The 25,617-nt window shown below is 42.4% G+C and overlaps 1 protein-coding gene across 1 annotated transcript in view; it reads left to right on the forward strand.

The window, feature by feature from the left end:
* The window catches only part of ADAMTS12 (ADAM metallopeptidase with thrombospondin type 1 motif 12), a 399,145-nt gene that overhangs the window by 321,391 nt on the left and 52,137 nt on the right, over positions 1-25,617 (forward strand). Inside the window, 3 exon segments of the mRNA XM_082622837.1 lie at positions 735-1,877; positions 10,145-10,297; positions 24,164-24,340. Coding sequence (XP_082478963.1) covers positions 735-1,877; positions 10,145-10,297; positions 24,164-24,340 — 1,473 coding nt within the window.

Here is a 25,617-nt window from a genome sequence, read left to right on the forward strand (position 1 = left end):
GGCAGTCTAGCTGCCTGTGCCCTACAGAGCCTGGAGGGACCACTAGGGAGGGGGACCTGCCACGGCATCAATGTGTGTATCAGCGCCATGCTACAGGATTCCCCTAACTCTTTGGAAATGGTATCTCCCCACCTTTGGTTAACTACCCATCTTTAAATTTCATAAAAGGTCCTGGATCTGTATACATGTGTGAGTATGGTTTTTGTCTAGTTTTTAATCTGAGTCCATCTGACACAGGCAAGAAAATAGAGCTTAGGATGCCTGAGTGAGGCTATGTGGCTATATGGATATGAAGGGAAAAGCTCATATCATTAAATTAATAGATTCCAAAAAATACGTAAATAGTTTACATTAATTTAATAGCATCAAACCATAGGGAAGATAATATTACTATCTCTTTTTAAAAATTAGGTGATCTGTTTAAATCATTGCACTCTTTGTGGATCTACTATCCAACAGTCATAGCCCCAAGAGACTTTAGTTTTACTATTTCATGGTTTGCATTTTCAGTTTGTGAAGAGTAAATGGTTAGTCCTGAGCCTTCGGTGGTCTCCCGGAGACACATATTTACATGGGAAACTAAAATTGAACAGAAACTTTATACAAAGATAGAGAACGATTTTAGCTGCACAGCTCAGTTTCTACTGGGCCTGTCCTGAATTGCCATAAACCTTAGCATGAGAACCAACACATCTTTCCACCAAACTAGACTAACAGCCGTCTCACTTTTCCAGTGTTCTGTTTCCTGTGGTGGCGGAGTGCGGATTCGCAGTGTCACGTGTGCCAAGAACCACAATGAGCCCTGCGATGTGACAAGGAAACCCAATAGCCGAGCTCTATGTGGCCTCCAGCAGTGCTCATCTAGCCGGAGAATTCTAAAACCCAACAAAGGCACAATTTCCAATGGGAAAAAGCTACCAACAACTGACCCCTTCAAGCCCATCCCTCCAACTACACCTAGTCCTAGGGTGCTGACTACACCCAGTCCTAGGATGCTGACTACACCCACAGTGCCTGGGCCTATGAGCACAAGTGCTCTGACGATCAACAGTCCTGGTCCTACCACAGCCTCCAAAGAAGGAGACCTGGATGGGAAACAGTGGCAGAATAGTTCAACCCAAACTGAACTGGACTCCCATTATGTCATTTCCACTGGAAGTACTTCCCAGCCCATCCTCACTTCCTGGTCTTTGAGTACCCAGCCAAATGAAGAGAATGTTTCCAATCCAGACACTGGTCCTATCTCAGAGGGAGACCTTGTAGTCACAACAATGAGTGGTTCTGATTTGTCAACTTCCAGCAATCCTGTGACATGGCAGGTGACTCCATTTTATAATCCCTTGACCAAAGAGCCAGAAGTGGAGATTCATAGTGGCTCAGGGGAAGACCGTGAACAACCTGAGAACAAAGATGAGAACAACTCTGTGACATGGACCCAGATCAGAGTACCTGGAAGTGATGCTCCAGTGGAAAGAAGAACAGAAATGCCACTCGGACCTCCGCCAACACCTTATCTTAGAGGGGCATCCCTGTGGCCACCCTTTAGCACAGTGTCGGAAGGACTGGTGCCCAGCCAAAGGCCCACCACTGTCAAAAATGGTGCACCCAGAGCTGAGGGGATAGTCACTGAAAAGCCAGCTAACACTCCACTCCCTCTGGGAGGAGACCACCAGCCAGCATACTCAGAAAAGCCAGTAAACCATCACCCCCGAGAACTTCCAAGCAACATGAATCTAACACAGAGTTCCGGACCAGTCCTGACCGAAGAAGACGCAACAAGTCTGATTGCTGAAGGGTTTTTGCTGAATGCCTCGGATTACAAGCAGCTCTCAACAGGCCACAGCCCTGTGCACTGGACTGTTGGAAACTGGAGCGAGGTAAGAGTTCTATTTCTTACCCAGGCCTGATTCTATATGGAAATTAGCTAGGGGTGTTGTATTCCTGTGCAAATTTCAAAATGGACTTGTGTAAAACATAGCCTAATGTACAAAAAAGTGAAGCAATCAGGTCCATGCCCTCACCTCCCTCTTCACCTCCTTAACTCCAAAAATGAAAGAAAGAAAAAAAATCCAGGGAAGGAGAACAAATGTAGTGAGATATAGTGAAAAGAACCTAGAACTAAATCAGGACACCTGAGCCAGCCAGATGTGTGACAGTGGAGAATTCAGTCTGTCTCTCTGAGCCTGCTTTTGATCTATAGAACAGTGGAACTAGTGTAGATCACCACTCCTCTCCAGTGTCCCCTCCAGCTACAAACTGTAATGATGCTGTGAAGAGGGACCACTGGAAGGACCTGAGTTCATATTTCATTCAGAAAGCCAGTGTTGAGACTCTGGGTTAAACCTGTCAAGCAATCACAATTGGAATGGAAATCTAAAACAAATTTCTTTAAAAGAATCCTATAGCTCAGTGTATCAAGCATTTCTTTTCTTTTTGGACTCAGTGTTTGCCTGCACTAAAAAAAATTCTTTTTAGCTTATTAAAAGGATTAGAAGATAGAGGAAGAAGAAAATAAACATGATGACAAAGTGTTGGTCCCTGTTTTCAGGTTTGAGGAATTTGGCTAGATATTTGTTTCTTCATTTCTATAACTAATTACATCCTTTGAAGCATCAAAATCATTTCTCACCCACTTGAATTTCAAATGCACAGTATTTGAACTTGTTAAAAATAACTTGACAATGCAAAAGAGGACTTTGTGGCAAAATAATCACATGTTGATGTCATTCAGCATTTTTGATGACAATGCATGACTCATCTCTCTAGCTAAAAAGAAGTGTTAACAGCTAATACAAAATAACAATATATTTCATTTATGAAGCATGTTAATTTCCAAACCACTTCCATATGTAGTCTACTATTTTCTCTTTTTGACAGTCCTGGGGAGTAGGTAGGGTCTTGTTTATACCAATTTATGTAGAGGAAAACTAAGATTTTTAACAGTTAAGTAACTTGTCTATGGACACGTCAGTTGGATGATGAATCTTCTAAATCTTTCTGCTCTTATCTGCTGTCTCTCTAGTGAATTTCAGTACCAATCGACAATTTATCTATATAAAATTCTTCTGTATGAATTAATCAGCATCATTGGTCCTGAAATTGACTATACTGGCAAAAAAAAAAAAGGTATATTCAAACTTCCAAAATTTTTTGTTTGCATTTGAACTATGTTTCACATTGATTTACTTTACATTCTAAGGTGAAATCACATTCATTTCATTTTCTGTCAATGGAGGGGCATCTTATTATCCCCATTTGGAAGTAAAGAATCCAGGTTCAGGAAGAGAAAAGATTTTCATGCTTAAGAGTAATCCAATTTGTTGAAAAAAAGGAGAGGAGTGGGTCTCATGATCCCTGACATTTTAGTCAGGTTTCTTTCCATTAGGAAAGTCCTAATGGGCTCTTAATGATGAGGAAGATGTTGACAATGAACATCTATAAAGTGTGTGCCATGCTTTACAGCATGATTTTATGCTAATTCACATGCATTCATGTGAATGCGTGAATCCTCACCACAGCCCAAGGAGATTGGTAATATTGCCCCCCATTGCAGATATAAGGAAACTGGAGCTGAAAGGTGAAGTAGCTAGCCAGAATCATACACACTCATGAGTGACACGGCAGGAATTTGAACCCAAGCAGACAGACTTCATAGCCTATGATCCATTGCTTTGCAAATCAGAAAACATCACCACTCTCTCTACCTTCTGCTATTTTTGTTTCTTCTTTGGTCATATGACATGAAAACAATGCCAGTTATGTGGTGACCCTGGGTAGACAGATGAGAAAATCACATAGTTCACAAGAAGGTACTTAAAATAACATTGAGGACTCCATGGTTACTTTTGAGTTCACAGGGGCAAATGGTGCCTATAATGTCACTGCAGTGGGTTCAGCCTAGATATTTTGAAATAAAAATGTTCTGTTTAGGTTTTATGAATGATATCCTTTTAAGTAGTACCACCCAAAGGTATCTTTCTTTCCAAAAGCATGGGGCATCTCTTAAGGACAGATAAATAGGCTTATTGTTCTGCATCCAAGAAAGCAGTCTGGACAGTGTGTCCATACTCAAAGATAAAGAGAACAAGTTATGGAAACTGAGGCTACTAGTTAATTTGTAGGATTTTGTTAATTAGCCAATGGAGATGAAGTCTGAAAGTACCTACCATTAAAGACACTGTGGGCCTTGAGAAGAATACAAGCTAGGTCAAACAGAGTGTGAAAGTGTAGATCATAAAAGGCATATATATGGGATCAGTATCAGAATAAAGTATGAATGGCATGCATACAGTATGTGTATGTAATTAGAAATCACACACACACACAGAGGCTAGGCTGTTGTTAACCAATAGAGCCAAACAAGTTATGGTTCGCCAGAAGTTGATTTCTCACTCAGAATAATAATACAAGGGGATTCCATGTCTGCAGTGGCGGTAGTAGAAAATGATGCTGGGAATCCAGTCTGACAATGGCTCCGCCATCCTCCCGTCTTCAAATTTGCCCTGGGGTCACCATCTTAGTCACAGTCAGAAAGGGAAAAGAGCACAGAGGCACTCCCATGGGAGGTTTTATGGGCCAAGCCTAGAAGGGGCACTTATCAATTCTGCTCACCTTCCATTGTCTAGAACTCAGTCATATGACCAAACCAAACAGCAAGGTGGATGGAAAATGTAATCTAATTGTATACCCAGGAAGATGAGGGAAAAGGATTGTAGTGAGTATCTAGCAGTCTCTGCCACTGAATGACATGGCCCACTGTGTGTTTTAGGTAGCTCATTCTGGAAGCAGTGAGGATGAGGGATTTGACCTGTTGGGAGGATACTGCAGTAGTCCAGATGAGGAATGAGAACTAGGACAAGACTGCTTGGGATGAAGAAGGGAAGATGAATTCAGGAGTCACTGAGAACTTGAGATCAGCAGGACTTTGTGGGGAATTGAATGGTGGGGTATGAAGAGGAGAGAGGAGAGGAGTCTGTCATGACTATTCCGTTGGAATCGTGGGTGTCCGTTAGGTGATGCTCCTATAAACTGAGATATAGTACAATGTATAGGAAGAGTAAGTTTCAAAAGAGACAAAGAAAGGAAGGTTGATGAGTTCAGTTACAGATCAAGTTTAGTCGATAGGACCTGTGGGATATCCAAAGGATAACCAGCAGATGTTTGTGTGTGGGGGTCTGAGGTTCTTGAGAGAGGTGAAAACTGGAGATAAAATTTGGTAGCCATGATCAATAGGTAGACGTTAGAACCTTGGAAGTGAAGGAGGTCACCCAAGCACAGCCTGTAGGCCGCAAAGAGGAGTGGTCCAGGGTTGGGACTCTGGAAAACACCAACATTTTAAGGAGCTGGCTGACAAAGAGATACCATGTGAAAGACTGGTAAGGAACAGTCTAATATTTAAGGCTTAAATCAAGAAATGTGGTGCCACAGACGTCTAGGAACATGAAGACTGACAGTGGGCCTAATGGATCTTACAATTAGAAGGTCACTGGTGACTTTGGGGAGAACATTTATAGTATTGAGATGGAAGGGGATACCAAAGTGCAGCCCAAAGGAGAGACCCTTTTGGAGGCTATCGCAGTTCTCAGATGGGACAGTCCCCACATTAGGACTGTTAATAAAGATGGACAGCTCTTCTCAGTCCACAAATTCATACAAAAGTTTCATTAAAAAGTAGCTTTAGGATGACCCAGAAATTAGTTTCCTTTCCCATACTCTTATGTAAATGTGTTTTAACACATTTGTCCTGAGGATATTTAATACATGTTAATTAATTGATAAATGTTAATTGATCTAATGAGAAGTTACTATATCCAAATAAACTAAACCTAAATAAAAGTACCTATCAACCCTGATGACTGTTTGAGCCCAGAGGTTAACTGACGCATTTTGATTTTAGCAGATCAAGATACAAAAATTAATTCTACCTCATGTCATACCTTTGACAGAAATAAAGTCTCTTATTGAATACATCATAGCTCACCAAAAATTTGACAACCATGGTGGAGCCATTGAGAGCTATTAATTCTAGGCAGTTTGGCTGGAAAGGGGGAATTGGCCCAGACTGCAGAGGTTTGTAAAGCTACAAGGATATTACAAGAACAGAGTTCCACATTTGGCAGGAGTCCCCTTCATGACAGAGCTTGGTGCCGGCTCCCTTTATGCACCTTTTGAGACAAAATGTTTAATACACAGAATTGTCTGAGAGGATCAGGATTCAGAATGAAGACTTTGGGTTTTGAGTTTCCCACTCTCCCCTGATTTTTTATTCTACCCATATCTGAACTTGTTTCTTTAGGATTGTCCCTCCCTATAATGGCGTCGCTGGCCACTCGATCACCACACCTTAGGAACCCCAGGATCACCACTGGTATCAGCCTTCCCTTGTCCTACTAGAAAAACCCTAACAGTTTTTCAAGTCTGTGTCATCTCATCATTTCTGTCATCTCCGCTTCATTTCCTGTCAGTTTAAGCTCAGGAGTTTCCAACCTAACGGTGGGAAGCATCTGGAAAAGAGTAGGGATGCTTTTGTCTGTTACAATGATGGGGGATGGGGGCTGCTACCAGTATTCAGTGTCTGAGAGCCAAAGACAATGAGGGTCCTGTGACGTTGAGGGAAGTCCCAAATACCAATAGTGCCCCAATAGTTGAGAATGGAGAACCCTTGGTTACTACTCTGGTTAGGACTTTTGCCTTTGCCCTTACTGGTCTGGGCACTTCCAATCTCTCCCCTCCGCAGTGCTTTCCATACATCGTCACGAGAGATGTAAGACTGCCATATTACTCTTCTGAACGGAATTTTCGAATCATTCCAAACTCCTGATCACAAATCATTAATGTCTCTCCATTACATATCAGATAAAATCCACTCTAATATCCAACAGCCTTCAGGTTCTCGAATTATTCCGCTTTCAACCTACTTCCTCCTATGACTTCATCCATCGTAAGCTTCACCAAATCTAAACTGCTCAGTTTCCACTAAACCTTCTGCTCGTCTCAGTTCAATGCCTTTGTTTATGCTGTTCCCTCTGCCTGGAATTTCCTTCTCTTTCTCCTTTGTCCTTTTACATTCTACCTGTTCTTCAGTATCAAGCTTTGAGCTTCCTCTTGCATAAAGCCTTTCCTGCTCTTTAAGGTTGGAAGTATTGTAATTTCTAAAGTTCCTTAACATTCAATCTGAAATTTCTCTCTCTGTGTCCTCCCTTTGTGTCCTGTGTTGAAGGGGTGTTCATGTCCCCCAGCATACACAGCATGTTCCTCTAACTACCTGTGATTTTGAAAATTACTAAAGAATTGATATAAAAACCGAGTTAACACTGTAAATAGACATAAATCTAGAAAGCAGATGCTCTGGGTTTGAGTATTGGCTCCATCATTGACTAACTGTATGTTCTCACTGCACCCATTTCCTCATCTTTAAAATGAGGATGATGACGAGGCCTGATTCATAAGATTGTTATGAGATAAAAGGAATAACTATGTGTAGGAGAGTGTCAGGCACATAGTAAGTACTCAGTAAGCATTGGCTTTGATATCTGTTTATAAGACAGAAAATGTAGGTGCTTCACAGTATGCATGGGTGTGGATCTCATTTTGACAGAAGATCACCTCTCGTCAAATTGCCTCATCATTCAGTCGGATCCCTTGGGCAGTCAGTGAAATGTATGCTGTGCAGTCCTGTAAATGGAAGTGACAATAAAATTTTCCACAGCCTTTCACAGCAGTTTTCGCAGGATTCTGATGGAGAGCTGCACATTAGTTCCAGCTCTGAACACCCCCAAACCTGCTCCTTGACCTGGTAAATCGGTTGTCACAGGGTCACTAGCTGTAATGAGGGAGAAAGTTCCCAGAACAAGCAAGTTGTCCCTTCTGCTTCCTTAGGGTCCTCCTCTCTTCTCTGACCCCCCACCCCTGCACTCCTAATTTGAAACTAACTTAAGAGACAATCAGTGGAATCCCCTTTTACTTACTGCGTTCCATGGACATCCTCCTGTCAGCTTCACCTTTGGACTCATTTGCTGTCTCAATAGAAATTGTCAAAAAGGAATTAAACAAACGTCTACTCACAACATCTGAATCTAACAGGACTAGATTCAGAGCTCCAGAGACATGTGTTTATTTACAACATAAATATGGTACAAAGAACTGTAGACATCACTTGTGACGTACCAGGGTCATCAGTAGCCTGGGAATTTGGTCTCACTAGCTCCTGTCCTGGGCTTGGGGCAAACGTCATGTTTTTCTCCATGTCGTAATGTGAAATTAACGTTGTACTGTCTGTGTGACCTTAAGCATGACTGCTAAGCTCTCTTAGCAGATTTCCGGGCCCCGGAAATCTGGAAAGTGGGACTCATAACGCTGACCTTGCAGGTATGCTATGTTTAATAGGTAACACTTGTAGAACACTCACTTTGTGTGTGAGTTACCTCTGTTGTTCTCACAGCAACTTAATAAATGAGGTCTTAAGTGTTATCACCAGTTTCACATGCTAGGGAAGTTAGGAAACTGCAGAAGATTGCACAATTAGTCAACTGCAGAATTATAATTGCATCCTGAGTCTCAGAGGTTAGAGAAAACATAGGAAAGGTACCTGTTGTATAGTTGTATCAGTTGTCCATTGCCACAATAACGCTATATAACAACCAACCACAAAAGCTCAGTAAACATTAACTTTTGTCCATGAGTTTCTGGGTCAGCTAGGAGTATCTGCTGACCCGGGCTGAGCTTAGCTGACCTCAGCTTGGCTTGTCAAGCATTTGCTGAAGGGTCAGCTGAAGGCTGGCTGGTCTGAGATGGGCTCGGCTGGGTCACCCAGCTGGGTTTCACATGATCTCTCATCCTCCAGCAGGCTAGCCCAGTTTTATTCTCATGGCAGAGACAAGGGTCCAAGAGAGAACAAGAACAAGCAAGACCTCTTGAGAACTGGCACAACGGCATCCACTGCAATTTCTTGGCAAAAGAAAGTTGCAAGAACAGTCCTGATTCAGCAGCTGGGGAAATACATTCCACCATATGATGAGAGGAGCTGTGAAGTCCATTGAAAAGAGCATAGGTGTGAACAATGGGGCCACAAGTGCAATCAATCTATGCACTTCAGCTGTTATTATCTCTAACATATATATATGTATACCATATATATACACACGTAATATAGTACAGAGGAGAAAAAGCTAGGAACTTATGAGAGATTCAAATCCAATCCTAAAGAATTTTAAGGAGAAGATTTACCTCCATAAATGAGCCAGTTGAAAAAATGTTGACCGAGGCTATTTTCTGCTCTTCCCTCTCTATGAGCAGCATTGGTGAAATGCGGCAGTGTGCCTGCAGCTCACCCACTTCCTCAGGCCTTCACGCCAGGATACTTTTCTTTTTTTTTTAGCATCTTTATTGGAGTATAATTGCTTTACAATGGTGTGTTAGTTTCTGCTTTATAACAAAGTGAATCAGTTATACATATACATATGTTCCCATATCTCTTCCCTCTTGCGTCTCCCTCCCTCCCACCCTCCCTATCCCACACCTCTAGGTGGTCACAAAGCACCGAGCTGATCTCCCTTTGCTCTGCAGCTGCTTCCCACTAGCTATCTATTTTACACTTGGTAGTGTATATATGTCCATGCCACTCTCTCACTTCGTCACAGCTTACCCTTCCCCCTCCCCATATCCTGAAGTCCATTCTCTAGTAGGTCTGTGTCTTTATTCCCGTCTTGCCCCTAGGTTCTTCATGACCTTTTTTTTTTTTTTTATTCCATATGTATGGGTTAACATACGGTATTTGTTTTTCTCTTTCTGACTTACTTCACTCTGTATGACAGACTCTAGGTCCATCCACCAGGATACTTTTTAAAGGGAAGCACATCTCCATTTGCACTGGGTTTTCCTCCCACAGAGAAATCAGGGATTCGCAACCCTGGCTGCTTATTAGAATCACCTGGGATTTGTTTCTTAAATACTCCTGCCTGAGCCCTACCCACAGGCGTTCAGATGGTTTGGGGTTGGAGCCTCAGCGCTGGTTTGTTCAAAAGCTCTGCAGGCCGTTTTAGTGAGTAGCCGAGATTGAGGACCCCCGACTCCAGGGTGGGGTGGGGTGTGTCTGAGAAAGCAGCCCTGAGCCTCTTCTCTCTCCTCCCCTCCACCCCCCTGGCAGTGTTCCACCACGTGTGGCCTGGGGGCCTACTGGAGGAGCGTGCAGTGCAGCACCCATGTGGATTCCGACTGCGCCGCCCTGCAGAGGCCTGACCCTGCTAAGAGGTGCCACCTCCGTCCCTGCGCTGGCTGGAAAGTGGGAAACTGGAGCAAGGTAACTGATCAGGCTCAGCAGTGTTGGGGGTGTCGGGGGGCGGGGAGGGACTTATACGAGCGTCATTTGCTAAAGCAGGTTTCCTTCCTCCCTTCCTGCCTCCTTTCTGCCCTTTGCTTTGATAAACTGGTGAGTGCGTAAACCAGGTGTTACCATAGGCCTGCTTCAAGTTACACAGTAGCCTGAGAACAAGCAGAGTTTTCAGTAGCCCACATGTTTTTATCTGCCTGTCTTCCCTTACTGGATAAACTGAGAAAAAAATTTTTTAATTTGTGTAATTAATTGCTTGTCCAGCATGCAACACTATTTCTAAATTGCTTAAATTTAGCATTATAATTAATAATGATACATTAGCACAAGTGTAATTAAATCATCGTTCAGCAGCTGCTCACAAAGCAAGTATAACACCGAATCTGCCAGACTCAAAATGAAAAGAAAACTGAAACATAAAGACGCATTTGGTCTTTAAAAGTGTATGTCCTATATTGATCTTTCTGAAGTGCAATTTTCCCGTCCTTGCTAATCTAGCTGTGGTTACTCATTTTTCTGTGCTGCCTGCATAGTCCCTCGTGAAAGACTTTATCAGGTTTTAGGATTAGTCAGGCTTGGTTCTTCTGGGCACCAGTCAGGCCCAACCTGCCTGTCACCCTGATGGGGCTGAGCCAGCCCCTGGGGGATACAGATGCAGCCAGGTCGTAGAGACATTGGTCAGAGGTGGGGTTAAGAGCTGCTTGGCAGAAGGGGTGAGAGGTATGAGCTGTGCATACACCTTCTGTTTGTGAAGCACACCCACCTGTAAGACACCCTGCAGGCTCCTGTCTTCTCTCTGGGGAGCCAGTTTCCCTTGATGGCCTTGACACAGAAGGGAAAAGAGCTACCCAGAAATTTGGGGAGGCTGGCATCCCCTCTAGATGTTAGCGCCCTCATCTTGTAGAAAGCTCACGTCCCCAGACAAGCAGGGCCATGTGATGTCCCACTGGACGTCTCTGGTTCTCCTGGCAGACTTATCTGACAGACAGGAGTGTGGAATGTCATTTGTCTGTATTAGGCCCCTTTCCCCAAAGAAAGGCTCTGATCTTTGGCAAAAGAGAGGAAGTAGTGTGACTCCCTGAGAAAATCACCACGCATTTCTCTGATGCCTGCCAACCTCCCTTTTTCTGTTTTTATACCACTTTTCTTTCAGGAACAAATGCTGGTTCTTTTTTCTTTCTCTTCCAACTCATAACAAACTCAAGATCACAAAAGGACTAAATGCCTGGCTACAAGTTCTCTTCCATATCCAGAAGGATCTCAAGCAACATTTCTATCCCTGACCTTGCCAAATGTTGACCAAGTCCTGAAGTTCCACTTTCCCATCACTGGGACTAATCCTTTCCGTGGAAATTACATGGCTCATAGAAAGGATAGATGTGTGAACTAGCTTACACTTTTAAAAAGGTCCCTCCACTGTAAAATTCTAGGAATTCTAGCTGATATAAAAGCCTGAATGGGAGATCCGGGAGCTCTTCTCTGGGGTCAGACCCCCTAAAGAAAGCCCTGCTCTGCCAGCTCATCCCTTCGGTGTCTGTCTCTGGGTCTCTTCTCTCTCATGGCCGGGAGGCTTGTAGATGTATTTATTAACCCCTGTAGACTCCTGGTGTTTCGTAGAAGCTGTCTCTGACACATCACCAAGTTCTTCCAGAATGTGGTAACCACCCATCTAGACTCAAACCCTCAAAGTTACTCCATTCCTATCAGTAAGGAAAATATCTCCTCTCTCAGGATAATAGATAAACCTTATGTCAAAGACACTATTTAACTACTGATAGTCAATTGCCCTGACATCTGTTTTTTCTATCATGGGGGACATTGAATACATGACTTCCATTTTTCCTAGGAATGTTGATTTAAGTTTTATCTTAAATTTTATCTTAAATTTTTGGTGACTGAATGATACAGTCTTTTGACTACCACTTTATTAACCAGTTCATATGCATGTCTAAAGTCCAAATCATACACTAGGAAAGATTTGCAGGCCTCCTTAGTTTCACTATTCTATCGGGACTCTTAAACTTACTCAGTGGCCAACCTCCAAACCCTAGAGTAGGAAAATAGACCCCCTGGTTTTGCCTTTAAATATCCAGAGGGTTTAGATTCTGCCAACTTGCTGGTTTAGCTTTTCACAAATACTTTCTCCGAGGGAAGAATTCTAATTTGATCATGAATCTTTCTGCATTATCCCACTGACCACTACCCCAGATCCAGAGGCACTTTAATCTTGTAGGACTAAGGGTATTCTGCAGCCTCACTTGAACCCGCAGGGATCACACCAGAGGCCCCGGGTTACTCACCAGCAACTCCCCACTGCTGTGTTTGCTGTCTGAATTGTAGCTGTTTTACTGGCTTCTGTTTCCAGCACCACTCATCTCCATGATGGAGCCCTGATGCAACTGCTATGGACACTTTCTCATACATGTGGCAGTACAATGAGCCTGTACATTCAGATCTTTACCTTTAAAAAGTCTAGAAGTTGTTTTTTTTTGTTTGTTTTTTTTGTTTGTTTTTTGGAATGGCTTGCTTCTTCTTCATGCATTGATCTGTCTGAAACAAATTCCAGGTCATAGTCCTCAAGTTTGTCCCAGAGGTGTACTTGAGAAAACGTAGTTCTGCAGAATTGAATCCTGGAAGCAGCACTGGGCCTGGGATCAGACACGTCTGGGTTGGCAGCTCCACTTTGTCACCAGCATAGAATGCTTGTCCTTTCTTCCAACCTCTTAGGAGCTTTAGTTTTCTCACCTCTGAGAAATGAAGTGGATCCTATGGCATCTACTAATCTTATAAAGTTGTACAGATCAAAAGAGTGTGTGTGCAACAACTTTGTAAATGGTAAAAGACTGTTCAGATGAAGTGTTGGGCAAACTTTGAGCTCTGGGTAAAGGTTAGGAGTAGTTCTCAGGCGTTTGCTAACTTCTGGCTTCTTGGACTTGGGGCAGGGGTGTTGTGGAAAGGTGGCAGTGGAGTAAGTCCTGTCCATCCATCAGGTCTCCACTCCCCAGGATTAAGCAGACAAGGTGAACCATGAGCTTTGGAGGACTTGACCTACCTTGCATCCTGGCACTCACTAAATATCACCAAGTGCCCGACACTGCACAAGAATTTTAGGTAAACAATTTTATTTTTATCCAATAAACGACCTTCTTTATAATTCCCACTGAGGAAATGAAGGCTTGGAGGGTTTAAGTCACTAACACATGATCAGCTAGTACTAATACTCTCAGTTCTGAGAAACCGTCAGTTGGGGGACAGGTCATCAATTTAATGACAGCCTTTCAGAAAGAAAGGAAACACTACACAATAAATATGTACATCAGTTGTAAGACACATGCCAATTTCAAAACATTAAAATTTGCATAAGAAAAAGTGATTCTTGTGTTGGAAGAAATGCTGTGACAAAGATGAGCTTGAAAAACTTTCACCTGGGTTTGACTCCAAAGCTATGCATCCTCACAGCCCCACACACTTCCTGATTGAACATTTTGCCTGTATCTCCTGCAGTTTTGTAAACTTTATTATCTTTCTTAGAATGATAATAACTTTTTGTAGTTAAGTCTAACAGATCTTGATTATTTCTGAAATGAATCAAAGAGTTTTACGTTTTCTTGGAATGCTCTGTCTTCCCACCTAGGTAGTGTTGCAATTTTATTTTAGCAGTAGCTGATCTTATTACCTGTAGCTTTTTTTGGAAAATAAAAGTGGCAGCCTTTTCTTATGGCCTTGAGTTTCATACTATTCAGTGCTACATTTTTTTTAGATCTGAACTTTTACAAATGAATAAAATAGGGAAAGAGCCCCGTCTTGCTAAATACAGTCCCTGACTCTCATACCTAATGTGTTCCCAGAAACATACATCAAAGCCCAATGTGCAAAAGTCAAAACAGAACTGCACGTTATGGGGGAGATTCTGTGCCCAGAAAGCAAAAACTGACCAGCTGGAAGGTGAATAATACACTCAAAATCACTGCATTTATTTTCTCTTGATATAATTTGTTGTACATCTAAACTGTCACCCACTCTTGGAAGCCCCAAGTGTTTTAGATGAAGGAATCCCCAAGTAGAGAAAAGAACAGCAATCAGTTGGAAACCTTTAGGACCACAGAAAGCATGAACCCAAGATGACTCTAGCTGAGGACTGATGTCCAGACTGTGAGGCCCTCCATCATGGCCCCTGTCCATCTCTCTTTGTCCACCCCTTCCCTCCGCTCTAGCATTCTGATTGACATGTTCCTGAACAAGCCTTATTGCTTCATGGCACTGCACCCGTATATGCCATTGCCCCCACTTTGAACGTCCCCCACGCTATTTTGCCTGCTGAGTGAGCATCTACTCATCTTACATGATTCAGCTCAAGCTTTGGCTCCTCTATTCAAGCCCTGCCTGGCTTCTTCAGGTGAAATTGACCACCTCCTCCTTTGTTCCCTCACTAGATCATGAACGACTTATGACATATAATCTTTACGACTTCTACTCATTACATGACTTCTTCCTTCTGCTAGATTGGGATATAGAAGCTGAAATATAGTTAAGTGCCCAATAACAGGGAGGAAGTGAAGTGGGAATGGGGTGGGGGGAAGATGGACAGATGAATTTGGATGCTGTTCAACACAGAATTTTTGGAATGAATTATTTGATCTTAAGGGTCTTATGAATCTGTTTAACATAAGGAAAGGAGCAGAAAAGAATTATTTCCATATCCTGGTTTAGTACTTGGAGAGCAAGAAAGTATTCTGAAATCAAAGCAGAATACAAGTCCAGTGATCCCAGACACATATCACTCTAGAATGCTGGGAGAATTTAACCATCCAGCTTATCCTCCTTTTAATACCGCTGGAGAAACGGAGGCTTAGACAGGTGAAGTCACGTAGCCACTTGGTGTCAGGGTCATACTTGAATGCAATCTGCTGACCTCCCAATCTCATGTTGGTTAACTTCATTATACTCATCTGAACACTTGGTAGCAGTCTAATGTGGAAAGTGTATCAGGATGACTCCATAAATCAGAATCAACACAAGGAAGAAATGGTTATGATTTCATTTTCTCTCTGCCAGTAGCTCCTGTAAACTAAGAGGAATTTTCTTTCTAACTCAGTCTGGTTTGCTGATCACATCAGTTAAACAAACTGGTATGAGAAGCAGAAAATGGTTAGGCCTGTTTGGACACAACTGTACATTAGCCAGTCTTTCCATTCTCCTCAGTCTGGCTCCTGTCCTCAGTCTGGTCCACAGACTCCAGGTTAGGAAAACTTGGATACAAATAACCCTCCTTTAGGGCAATAAGAAAATGAATATAATAATTGGCATTCAGCAAGCAAAGGCAAAACAGTTTTTGGAGTGGAGTGATTTAATATCCTGCCACTTCACTCCTGCTAACTGAATCAGAGGCCCTTCTGAACATGAAACAGAAGAGTCACAGATTTAGTATCTTCCCTTATTATTTACTTCACCATATTAATAAACTTCATTTCCCACTGAATGTGAATGTACTCTTTGACAGAAAGGTGATGCAAATTTGAAAAATCTAGGAATAACAGATGGTAGCAACAAATGAAAAATAAGAAAACAAAACCCCATTGTACACTTATGTCTTAGAAAATTCCTCTTCCTAATAAAGAGCCCTCTTCTTTTAACCATGGGTTATTTCCTGGAAATCTGTTTATCAGACAAATGGCTGCTTTGTGTGGAAATTATTAGCATGCTTCTACATTTGTTCTGTGGCTGATTTTATTTTATTTTATTTTTTAACAACTTTATTGGAGTATAATTGCTTTACAATGGTGTGTTAGTTTCTGCTTTATAGCAAAATGAATCAACTATACATATACATATATCCTCATATTTCCTCTCTCTTGCATTTCCCTCCCACCCTCCCTCTCCCACCCCTCTAGGTGGTCACAAAGCACCGAGCTGATCTCCCTGTGCTGTGCGCTGCCTCCCACTAGCTATTTTACATTTGGTAGTATTTTAAAGTCCATGCCACTCTCTTACTTTGTCCCAGCTTACCCTTCCCCCTCCCCATGTCCTCAAGTCCATTCTCTATGTATGTGTCTTTATTCCTGTCTGCCCCTAGGTTCTTCAGAATGCTTTTTTTTTTTTAGATACCATATATATATATATATATTAGCATATGGTATTTGTTTTTCTCTTTCTGACTTACTTCACTCTGTATGCAGACTCTAGGTCCATCCACCTCACTACAAATAACTCAATTTTGTTTCTTTTTATGGCTGAGTAATATTCCATTGTATATATGTCCACATCTTCTTTATCCATTCATCTGTTGATGGACATTTAGGTTGCTTCCATATCCTATTGTAAAGAGAGCTGCAAGGAACATTATGGTACATGACACTTTTTGAATTATGGTTTTCTCAGGGTATATGCCCAGTAGTGGGATTGATGGGTCATATGGTAGTTCTATTTTTAAAGAACCTCCATAGTGTTCTCCGTAGAGGCTGTACCAATTCACATTCCCACCAGCAGTGCAAGAGGGTTCCCTTTTCTCCACACCCTCTCCAGCACTTATTGTTTGTAGCTTTTTTGATGATGGCCATTCTGACTGGTGTGAAGTGATACCTCATTTTAGTTTTGATTTGAATTTTTCTAATCATTAGTGATGTTGAGCATTCTTTCATGTGTTTGTTGGCAATCTGCATATCTTCTTTGGAGAAATGTCTATTCCTGTCTTCTGCCCATTTTTGGATTGGGTTGTTTGTTTTGCTGATATTGGGTTACATGAGCTTCTTGTAAGTTTTGGAGGTTAATCCTTTGTCAGTTGCTTCATTTGCAAATATTTTCTCCCATTCTGAAGGTTGTCTTTTGGTCTTGTTTATGGTTTCCTTTGCTGTGCAAAAGATTTTAAGTTTCATTAGGTCCTATTTGTTTATTTTTGGGTTTTTTTTTTTTTTGAGGTACGCGGGCCTCTCACTGTTGTGGCCACTCCCATTGCGGAGCACAGGCTTCTGGACGCGCAGGCTCAGCGGCCGTGACTCACGGGCCCAGCTGCTCCACAGCATGTGGGATCTTCCCGGACAGGGGCACGAACCCATATCCCCTGCATCGGCAGGCGGATTCTCAACCACTGCACCACCAGGGAAGCCCTATTTTTGTTTTTTTATCCATTTCTTTAGGAGGTGGTTCAAAAAGGATTTTGCTGTGATTTATGTCATACAATGTCCTGCCTATGTTTTCCTCTAAGAGTTTTATAGTGTCTGGCCCTACATTTAGGTCTTTAATCCATTTGGAGTTTATTTCTGTGTATGGTGTTAGGGAGTGTTCTAATTTCATTCTTTTACATGTAGCTGTCCAGTTTTCCCAGCACCACTTACTGAAGAGGCTGTCTTTTCTCCATTGTATATTCTTGCCTCCTTTATCAAATATAAGGTAACCATATGTGTGCGGGTTGATCTCTGGGCTTTCTATCCTGTTCCATTGATCTATATTTCTGTTTTTGTGCCAGTACCATACTCTCTTGATTACTGTAGCTTTGTAGTATAGTATGAAGTCTGGGAGCCTGATTCCTCCAGCTCCATTTTATTTTCTCAAGATTGCTTTGGCTATTCGGGGTCTTTGTGTTTCCACACAAGTTGTGAATTTTTTTGTTCTAATTCTGTGAAAAATGCCATTGGTCATATGATAGGGATTGCATTGAATCTGTAGATTGCTTTGGGTAGTACAGACATTTCACAATGTTGATTCTTCCAATCCAAGAACATGGTATATCTCTCCATCTGTTTGTATCATCTTTAATTTCTTTCACGGGTGTCTTATACTTTTCTGTATATAGGTCTTTTGTCTCCTTAGGTAGGTTTATTCCTAGGTGTTTCATTCTTTTTGTTGAAATGGTAAATGAGGGTGTTTCCTGAATTTCTCTTTCAGATTTTTCATCATTAGTGTATAGGGATGCAAGAGGTTTCTGTGCATTACCAAATTCATTGATTAGCTCTAGTAATTTTCTGGTAGCATCTTTACAATTCTCTATGTATAGTATCATGTCATCTGCAAACAGTGACAGCCTTACTTCTTCTTTTCCGATTTGGATTCCATTTCTTTCTTTTTCTTCTCTGATTGCTGTGGCTAAAACTTCCAAAACTATGTTGAATAATAGTGGTGAGAGTGGACAACCTTGTCTTTTTCCTGCTCATAGTGGAAATGGTTTCAGTTTTTCAACATTTAGAATGATATTGGCTGTGATTTTGTCATATATGGCCTTTATTATGTTGAGGCAAGTTCCCTCTATGCCTACTTTCTGGAGGGTTTTTTTTAATCATAAATGGGTGTTGAATTTGTCAAAAGCTTTTTCTGCATCTATGAGATGATCATATGGTTTTTCTCCAATTTGTTCATATGGTTTATCACATTGATTGATTTGCATATATTGAAGAATCCTTGCATTCCTGGGATAAACCCCACTTGTTCATGGTGTATGATCCTTTTAATGTGCTGTTGGATTCTGTTTGCTAGTATTTTGTTGAGGATTTCTGCATCTGTGTTCATCAGTGATATTGGCCTGTAGTTTTCTTTCTTTGTGACATCTTTGTCTGGTTTTGGTATCAGGGTGATGTTGGCCTCATAGTATGAGGTTGGGAGTGTTCCTCCCTCTGCCATATTTTGGAAGAGTTTGAGAAGGATAGGTGTTAGCTCTTCTCTAAATGTTTGATAGAAGTCTCCTGTGAAGCTATCTGGTCCTGGGCTTTTGTTTGTTGGAAGATTTTTAATCACATTGTCAATTTCAGTGCTTGTGATTGGTCTCTTTATATTTTCTCTTTCTTCCTGGCTCAGTCTTGGAAGGATGTGCTTTTCTAAGAATTTGTCCATTTCTTCTACATTGTCCATTTTATTGGCATAGAGTTGCTGGTAGTAATCTCTCATGAGCCTTTGTATTTCTGCAGTGTCAGTTGTTACTTCTCCTTTTTCATTTCTACTTCTATTGATTTGAGTCTTGTCTGTTTTTGTCTTGATGAGTCTGGCTAATGGTTTATCAATTTTGTTTATCTTCTCAAAGAACCAGCTTTTAGTTTTGTTGATCATTGCTATTGTTTCCTTCATTTCTTTTTCATTTATTTCTGATCTGATCTTTATGATTTCTTTCCTTCTGCTTACTTTGGGTTTTTTTTTTTTGTTCTTCCTCTAATTACTTTAGGTGTAAGGTTAGGGTGTTTATTTGAGATGTTTCTTGTTTCTTGAGGTCGGATTTTATTGCTATAAACTTCCCTCTTAGAACTGCTTTTGCTGCATGCCATAGGTTTTGGGTTGTCGTGTTTTAATTGTTATTTGTTTCTAGGTATTTTTTGGTTTCCACTTTGGTTTCTTCAGTGATCTCTTCGTTATTAAGTAATATAGTGTTTAGCTTCCGTGTGTTTTTATTTTTTACAGATTTCTTCCTATAATTGATATCTAGTCTCATAGCATTGTGGTCAGAAAAGGTACTTGATATGATTTCAATTTTCTTAAATTTACCAAGGCTTTGTTTGTGACCCAAGATATGATCTATATTGGAGAATGTTCCATGAGCACTTGAGAAGAAAGTGCATTCTTTTGTTTTTGGATGGAATGTCCTATAAATATCAATTAAGTCCATCTTGTTTAATGTATCATTTAAAGCTTGTGTTTCCTTATTTATTTTCATTTTGGATGATCTGTCCATTGATGAAAGTGGGGTGTTAAAGTCCCCTACTATGAATGTGTTACTGTCAATTTCCTCTTTTATGGCTGTTAGTATTTGCCTTATGTATTGAGATGCTCCCGTGTTGGGTGCATAAACATTTACAATTATTATATCTTCTTCTTGGATCGATCCCTTGATCATTATGTAGTGTCCTTCTTTGTCTCTTGTAATAGTCTTTATTTTAAAGTCTATTTTGTCTGATATGAGACATGCTACTCCAGCTTTCTTTTGATTTCCATTTGAATGGAATATCTTTTTCCATCCCCTCACTTTCAATCTATATGTTTCCCTAGGTCTGAAGTGGGTCTCTTATAGACAGCATATGTATGGGTCTTGTTTTTGTATCAATTCAGCCAATCCATGTCTTTGGTTGGAGCATTTACATTTAAGGTAATTTTCAATATATATGTTCTGTTACCATTTTCTTAATTGTTTTGGGTTTGTTATTGTAGTTCTGTTCCTTCTCTTCTGTTTCCTGCCTAGAGAAGTTCCTTTAGCATTTGTTGTAAAGCTGGTTTGATGGTGCTGAATTCTCTTACCTTTTGCTTGTCTATAAAGGTTTTAATTTCTCTGTTGAATCTGAATGAGATCCTTGCTGGGTAGGGCAATCTTGGTTGTAGGTTTTTCCCTTTCATCACTTTAAATATGTCCTGCCACTTCCTTCTTTCTTGCAGAGTTTCTGCTGAAAGGTCAGCTGTTAGCTTATGGGAATTCCCTTGTATGTTATTTGTTGTTTTTCCCTTGCTGCTTTTAATATTTTTTCTTTGTATTTAACTTTTGATAGTTTGATTAATATGTGAAGTGGCATGTTTCTCTTTGGATTTATCCTGTATCGACTCTCTGCACTTCCTGGATTGATTGACTATTTTCTTTCCCATATTATGGAAGTTTTCAGCCATAATTTCTTCAAATATTTTCTCAGTTCCTTTCTTTTTCTCTTCATCTTCTGGGACCCCTATAATTCAAATGTTGGTGCATTTAATGCTGTCCCAGTGGTCTCTGAGATTGTCCTCAATTCTTTTCATTCTTTTTTTCTTTATTCTGCTCTGCAGTAGTTATTTCCACTCTTTTATCTTCCAGGTCACTTATCCATTCTTCTGCCTCATTTATTCTGCCATTGATCCCTTCTAGAGAATTTTTAATTTCATTTATTGTGTTGTTCATCATTGTTTGTTTGCTCTTTAGTTCTTCTAGGTCCTTGTTAAACATTTCTTGTATTTTCTCCATTCTATTTCCAATTTTAGGATCATCTTTACTGTCATTATTCTGAATTCCTTTTCAGGTATACTGCCTCTTTCCTCTTCATTTGTTTGGTCTGGTGAGTTTTTACTTGCTTCTTTATCTGCTGTGTGTTTCTCTGTCTTCTCATTTTTCCTAACTTACTGTGTTTTGGCTCTCCTTTTCACATTCTGCAGGTTGGTACTTCCCATTGTTTTTGGTGTCTGCCCCCAGTGGCTAAGGTTGGTTCAGTGGGTTGTGTAGGCTTCCTGGTGGAGGGGACTAATGCCTGTGTTCTGGTGGATGAGCCTGGATCTTGTCTTTCTGGTGGGCAGCACCGCATCTTGTGGTGTGTTTTGGGGTGTCTGTGAACTGAGTATGATTTTAGGCAGCCTCTCTGCTAAGGAGTGGGGTTGTGTTCCTTTCTTGCTAGTTGTTTGGCATAGGGTGTCCAGCACTGTAGTTTGCTGGTTGTTGAGTGGAGCTGCGTCTTAGCGTTGAGGTGGAGATCTCTGGGAGAGCTTTCACCGTTTGATATTACATGGAGCCGGGAGGTCTCTGGTGGACCAATGTCCTGAACTCGGCTCTCCCACCTCAGAGGCACAGGCCTGACCCCCAGCCAGAGCACCAAGACCCTGTCAGCCACACGGTAGATCCGCAGTTGATCATAAAATGATATAACTCAGGAACAGCCAGATGAAAGGGATGCATAGGGCAAGGCACGGGGAATAGGAGTGGAGTTCCCATGCCTTCTTCAGGCACACCACTCTCCCAGCACCTCCATGTGTTCTCCAACCCAGAAGCTCCTATTCTGTGGCTGATTTTAAATTGGCAGTTACTTTTTTCTCTGTGTACTTACAGCATGGCAGGCAAATGAAATTTTGAATTTGCTTTTGGGGGGGCTGTCTGGCAAGTGTTGCTTATTTCTGAGAAGCTAAACATACTTGATTTATGGAAACATTAGAGCCTCAATCTGCCCCCTTGTCATATGGGCCCACATCTTCTATGTTACAGCCCAAGGTTTGATGTCAGGTGACTTGTGCAATCTGCCTGGTGGCAGAAGAATGGGGCTCAGTATTTTGGGATATACCTCTACTGAAAGGTTTTGAGGAATTTTCTTTCACCATCCACAACCCTACAATTATGTTTATGCCACCATAACCAGAAAGAGAGCATGATATTTTACCATGTAGAGAGAGGGACAGATGAAAATATGCCTTACAGCAATGGACACACCTTGGTGGTGGTGCATTTTCTCAGCCAAGACTGTAATGATATCATCAATGGAAGAATTGAGAGGGTGAAGAAGGATGCTCTTTATAGCGACCACAGATCTCTTTAGTCCACTGGGAGCCCCCGGTTGCTGTCTTCTCAGAATTCATATATTCATTCAGCAAGCTGTGGGGAACATCTATGCTGTGCCTGGCCCCATGCTAGATGCTCAAGACACAATGGTGACCAGGGCAGATAGGCTTCCAACTTCAGGGCAGTGATAGCTTAATAGAAAGGATGGACAGAATAAATAAAAGTTGTTTCATATTTCAAGTTCTTTTGATGGAAACAAAGAAGGATCTGAGATAAATAACAAGAGGGATAGGTATCCTTTGGAGAAGGTATTCAAGGAAGGCCTCGCAGAGAAGGTGACTTTTACACTAAGTTAAAGGAAGGGCAGTAGCAAGTAATGTGAAGGGTGGAGGAAGGAAGATTTGGGGCACGAGGACCACAGGACATATTGTTAATCCACAGAGAATCTGGGGGAGAGGGGCTGAGGAGCACAGGGGTCAGGCTCCATGCCACCTACTTCGGGTCCCCACCTGAGTGTGGGCAGTGACAAGACAGGCTAGGACTGGCCTTGAGAGACTAGGATGCACAGGCAAGACGAGCTGAAGGGAAACTGATGGCACTAGCATTCTACACAGACTGTAGACAGACCAAGTCTTGGAAGCTCAAGTTACGATTAAGTAAAATCTAACTAGGTGGGGGATGGAGAAGCTTCCAGAATCCAAGAGGTCAGAGGGTGAACCAGAGAAGTCCTCCAGAATAGGCCACGTAAACTCTGGTTTTACATGACCCGGGCTCAGCCGTGTTTATCATGATCTTAAGGAAATCAGCAGCCTGCGAGTGAACAGTGCCCTTTACTGAGAGCAGGCTGCAGGGGCCGCTGTGCAAGGTACGGGCACAGGGTAGGGGGCCTGAGGGGGGCCTCTGTAAGGGCTTGCTGCAGGCACATGCTGAGAAAACCCTTGGCGATGGAGGCTATAGAAGGAAGGATGGTAGGCGATGGTGCTGTATGGGGAAACCTGGCAGTAGGGGCAAGGACAGGGTTGGCCCACTCCCTGAATCAAACCACTGAGCAGTTATTCAGTTTATTTTCCTTATAGAGGCCCTTCCCTTGTAATAAGGAACCCATCCTGCATTCAGACTCAGGGAGAAAACGGGTTTTCAGCAGGATTCTGAGGGACAGTTGGCTGTGGCTTTGCAGAGAGCTCCCCTGACAGTGGTTCCGTTTGCCTCAAATGAACACAGGCATCTTAGGGAACGGCCGCCCACTGAGAGGATGCTGCACCAGCCTCACCCCAAGCCCACCCCTGCAGCTGTAATCTTCACGACAGCCCCATAGGTAACGGTTACTATCCCAGTTTACAGATATGACAGCTGAGGCTCAGAATGTTTCTGCAACTCGCCCAAGGGCTCACTATGAGTGAGTGACAGAACTGGACTTTTCACCTGGTTCTCACACTTCCACACCTGCATTTTCTGACATTGGGAGGCCCCTCTTGGGGAGCTGCTCAAGTGACTCCCTTTCTGAGGGAAGACAGTTTACTAACCCCTCTTCATGACTGGAAGCCTGGAACTTCGTGATGCTTTGTGAAACCCCTGGGAATCCAGGCGTGGATGGTCTGATGCCAAGGTCTCAGGTGTCCCCTTTTCTCTCGCTCTCCATACAGTGCTCCAGAAACTGCAGCGGGGGCTTCCAGATCCGGGAGATTCAGTGTGTGGACAGCCGGGACCACCGCAGCCTGAGGCCATTTCACTGCCAGTTCCTGGCTGGCCCTCGTCCTCCACTGAGCATGAGCTGTAACCTGGAGCCCTGCGAGGAGTGGCAGGTGGAGCCTTGGAGCCAGGTACAGCACCTAGTACACCATCCGGGCAACCTGGCAACCATGAATCTCTGTGTTACTTTGTGAGTCTAGATGTCGGGGAAGACCACACATGTATCAAGCCAGCGCCAGGCCTCCATTCAGCCACCTTCCATTGGGTGTGTTACTGAACCAAACTTGGGTCACTTGTCCATACACAGTAAAGCCAATCTACTGACACCAGGTTGTGGTGAAGGAAAGTGCAGCGTTTATTGCAGGGTGCCAAGCAAGGAGTCCAGGGCAGCTAGTGCTCAAAAGGCCTGAACTCCTCGAAGGCTTTCAGGGAAAGGTTTTTAAAGACAGGGTGAGGGAGCGGGGGTTGTGATCAGCTTGTGGACATTCTTCCGATTGGTTGGTGGTGCGGTAATGGAGAGTCAACATCATCAGCATCACGAACCTTCTGATTCCAACCCGTCTGAGGTCTATGTGCTTGTGGGCACCATACAGTTAACTTCTTCCACCTGGTGGGTGTTTAAGTCTGCAAAACAGCTCAAAAGATGTGGCTCAGAATATTATCTATAGTCCTTGAGGAGGAACTAAAGGTCTTTGACTTTGTTTAATAGCTAAACTATTATTATTTTGTCTTGCTTGACTGTTTTCCTTTCTGAGTTTTCTCACCTCGCTGATTAAATTTACTCTTTGGAGATCAGGGAAGGCCTAGGAGGCTAAAGTGTTTCTATAGACAAGAGGCAGGTGGAGAACATGATGGGATGAGGGGGTGTGGCTGTTCTGGGAAAGCCCCATAGGGTCCTGTTCGGTGACAGGTGGGGAGGCGGGGCAGGTCCAACAACTTGAAGGCTATGTTGTGTGATTTAAACTGTGACTGCTCAATGGTTTATTACAACCTAGTCTCAATGGATATACTGGGGAATTGGGGTCCCTCTGGGGAGATGTACATGTACCACTGTGGTGAGAGGCATTTAGGACAGAGCATCACATGCCCCTCTTAGGCTTCTGCAGTGGGGCTGGGGGCAATGGTCAGATCCTTTCCACACACAGTATTTAATTTCAGAGTTCCACCACTCAGTTATATGCCCAGATCCTCGTTTACACAAATAAAAAGAGGGGTGTGTGTGTGTGTGTCCATCCTGTTTTGTGAGGGCTGAGGCTCTGCTGCGTCTTTGTCCTACTTCAGTACATGAAAACAAGTTACTCTTCCTTGGTGAGATATAATGATTTCATTTGCCTATTGGCCTCAGTAGCTTAAAAACAAACAAACAAACAAACAAACAAAGACTCCCAACTGTACCCATGCATGGTGG

The sequence above is a fragment of the Mesoplodon mirus genome (genome assembly GCF_964341445.2).
Source record: "Mesoplodon mirus genome assembly, chromosome: 5".
Taxonomy (NCBI): domain Eukaryota; kingdom Metazoa; phylum Chordata; class Mammalia; order Artiodactyla; family Ziphiidae; genus Mesoplodon; species Mesoplodon mirus.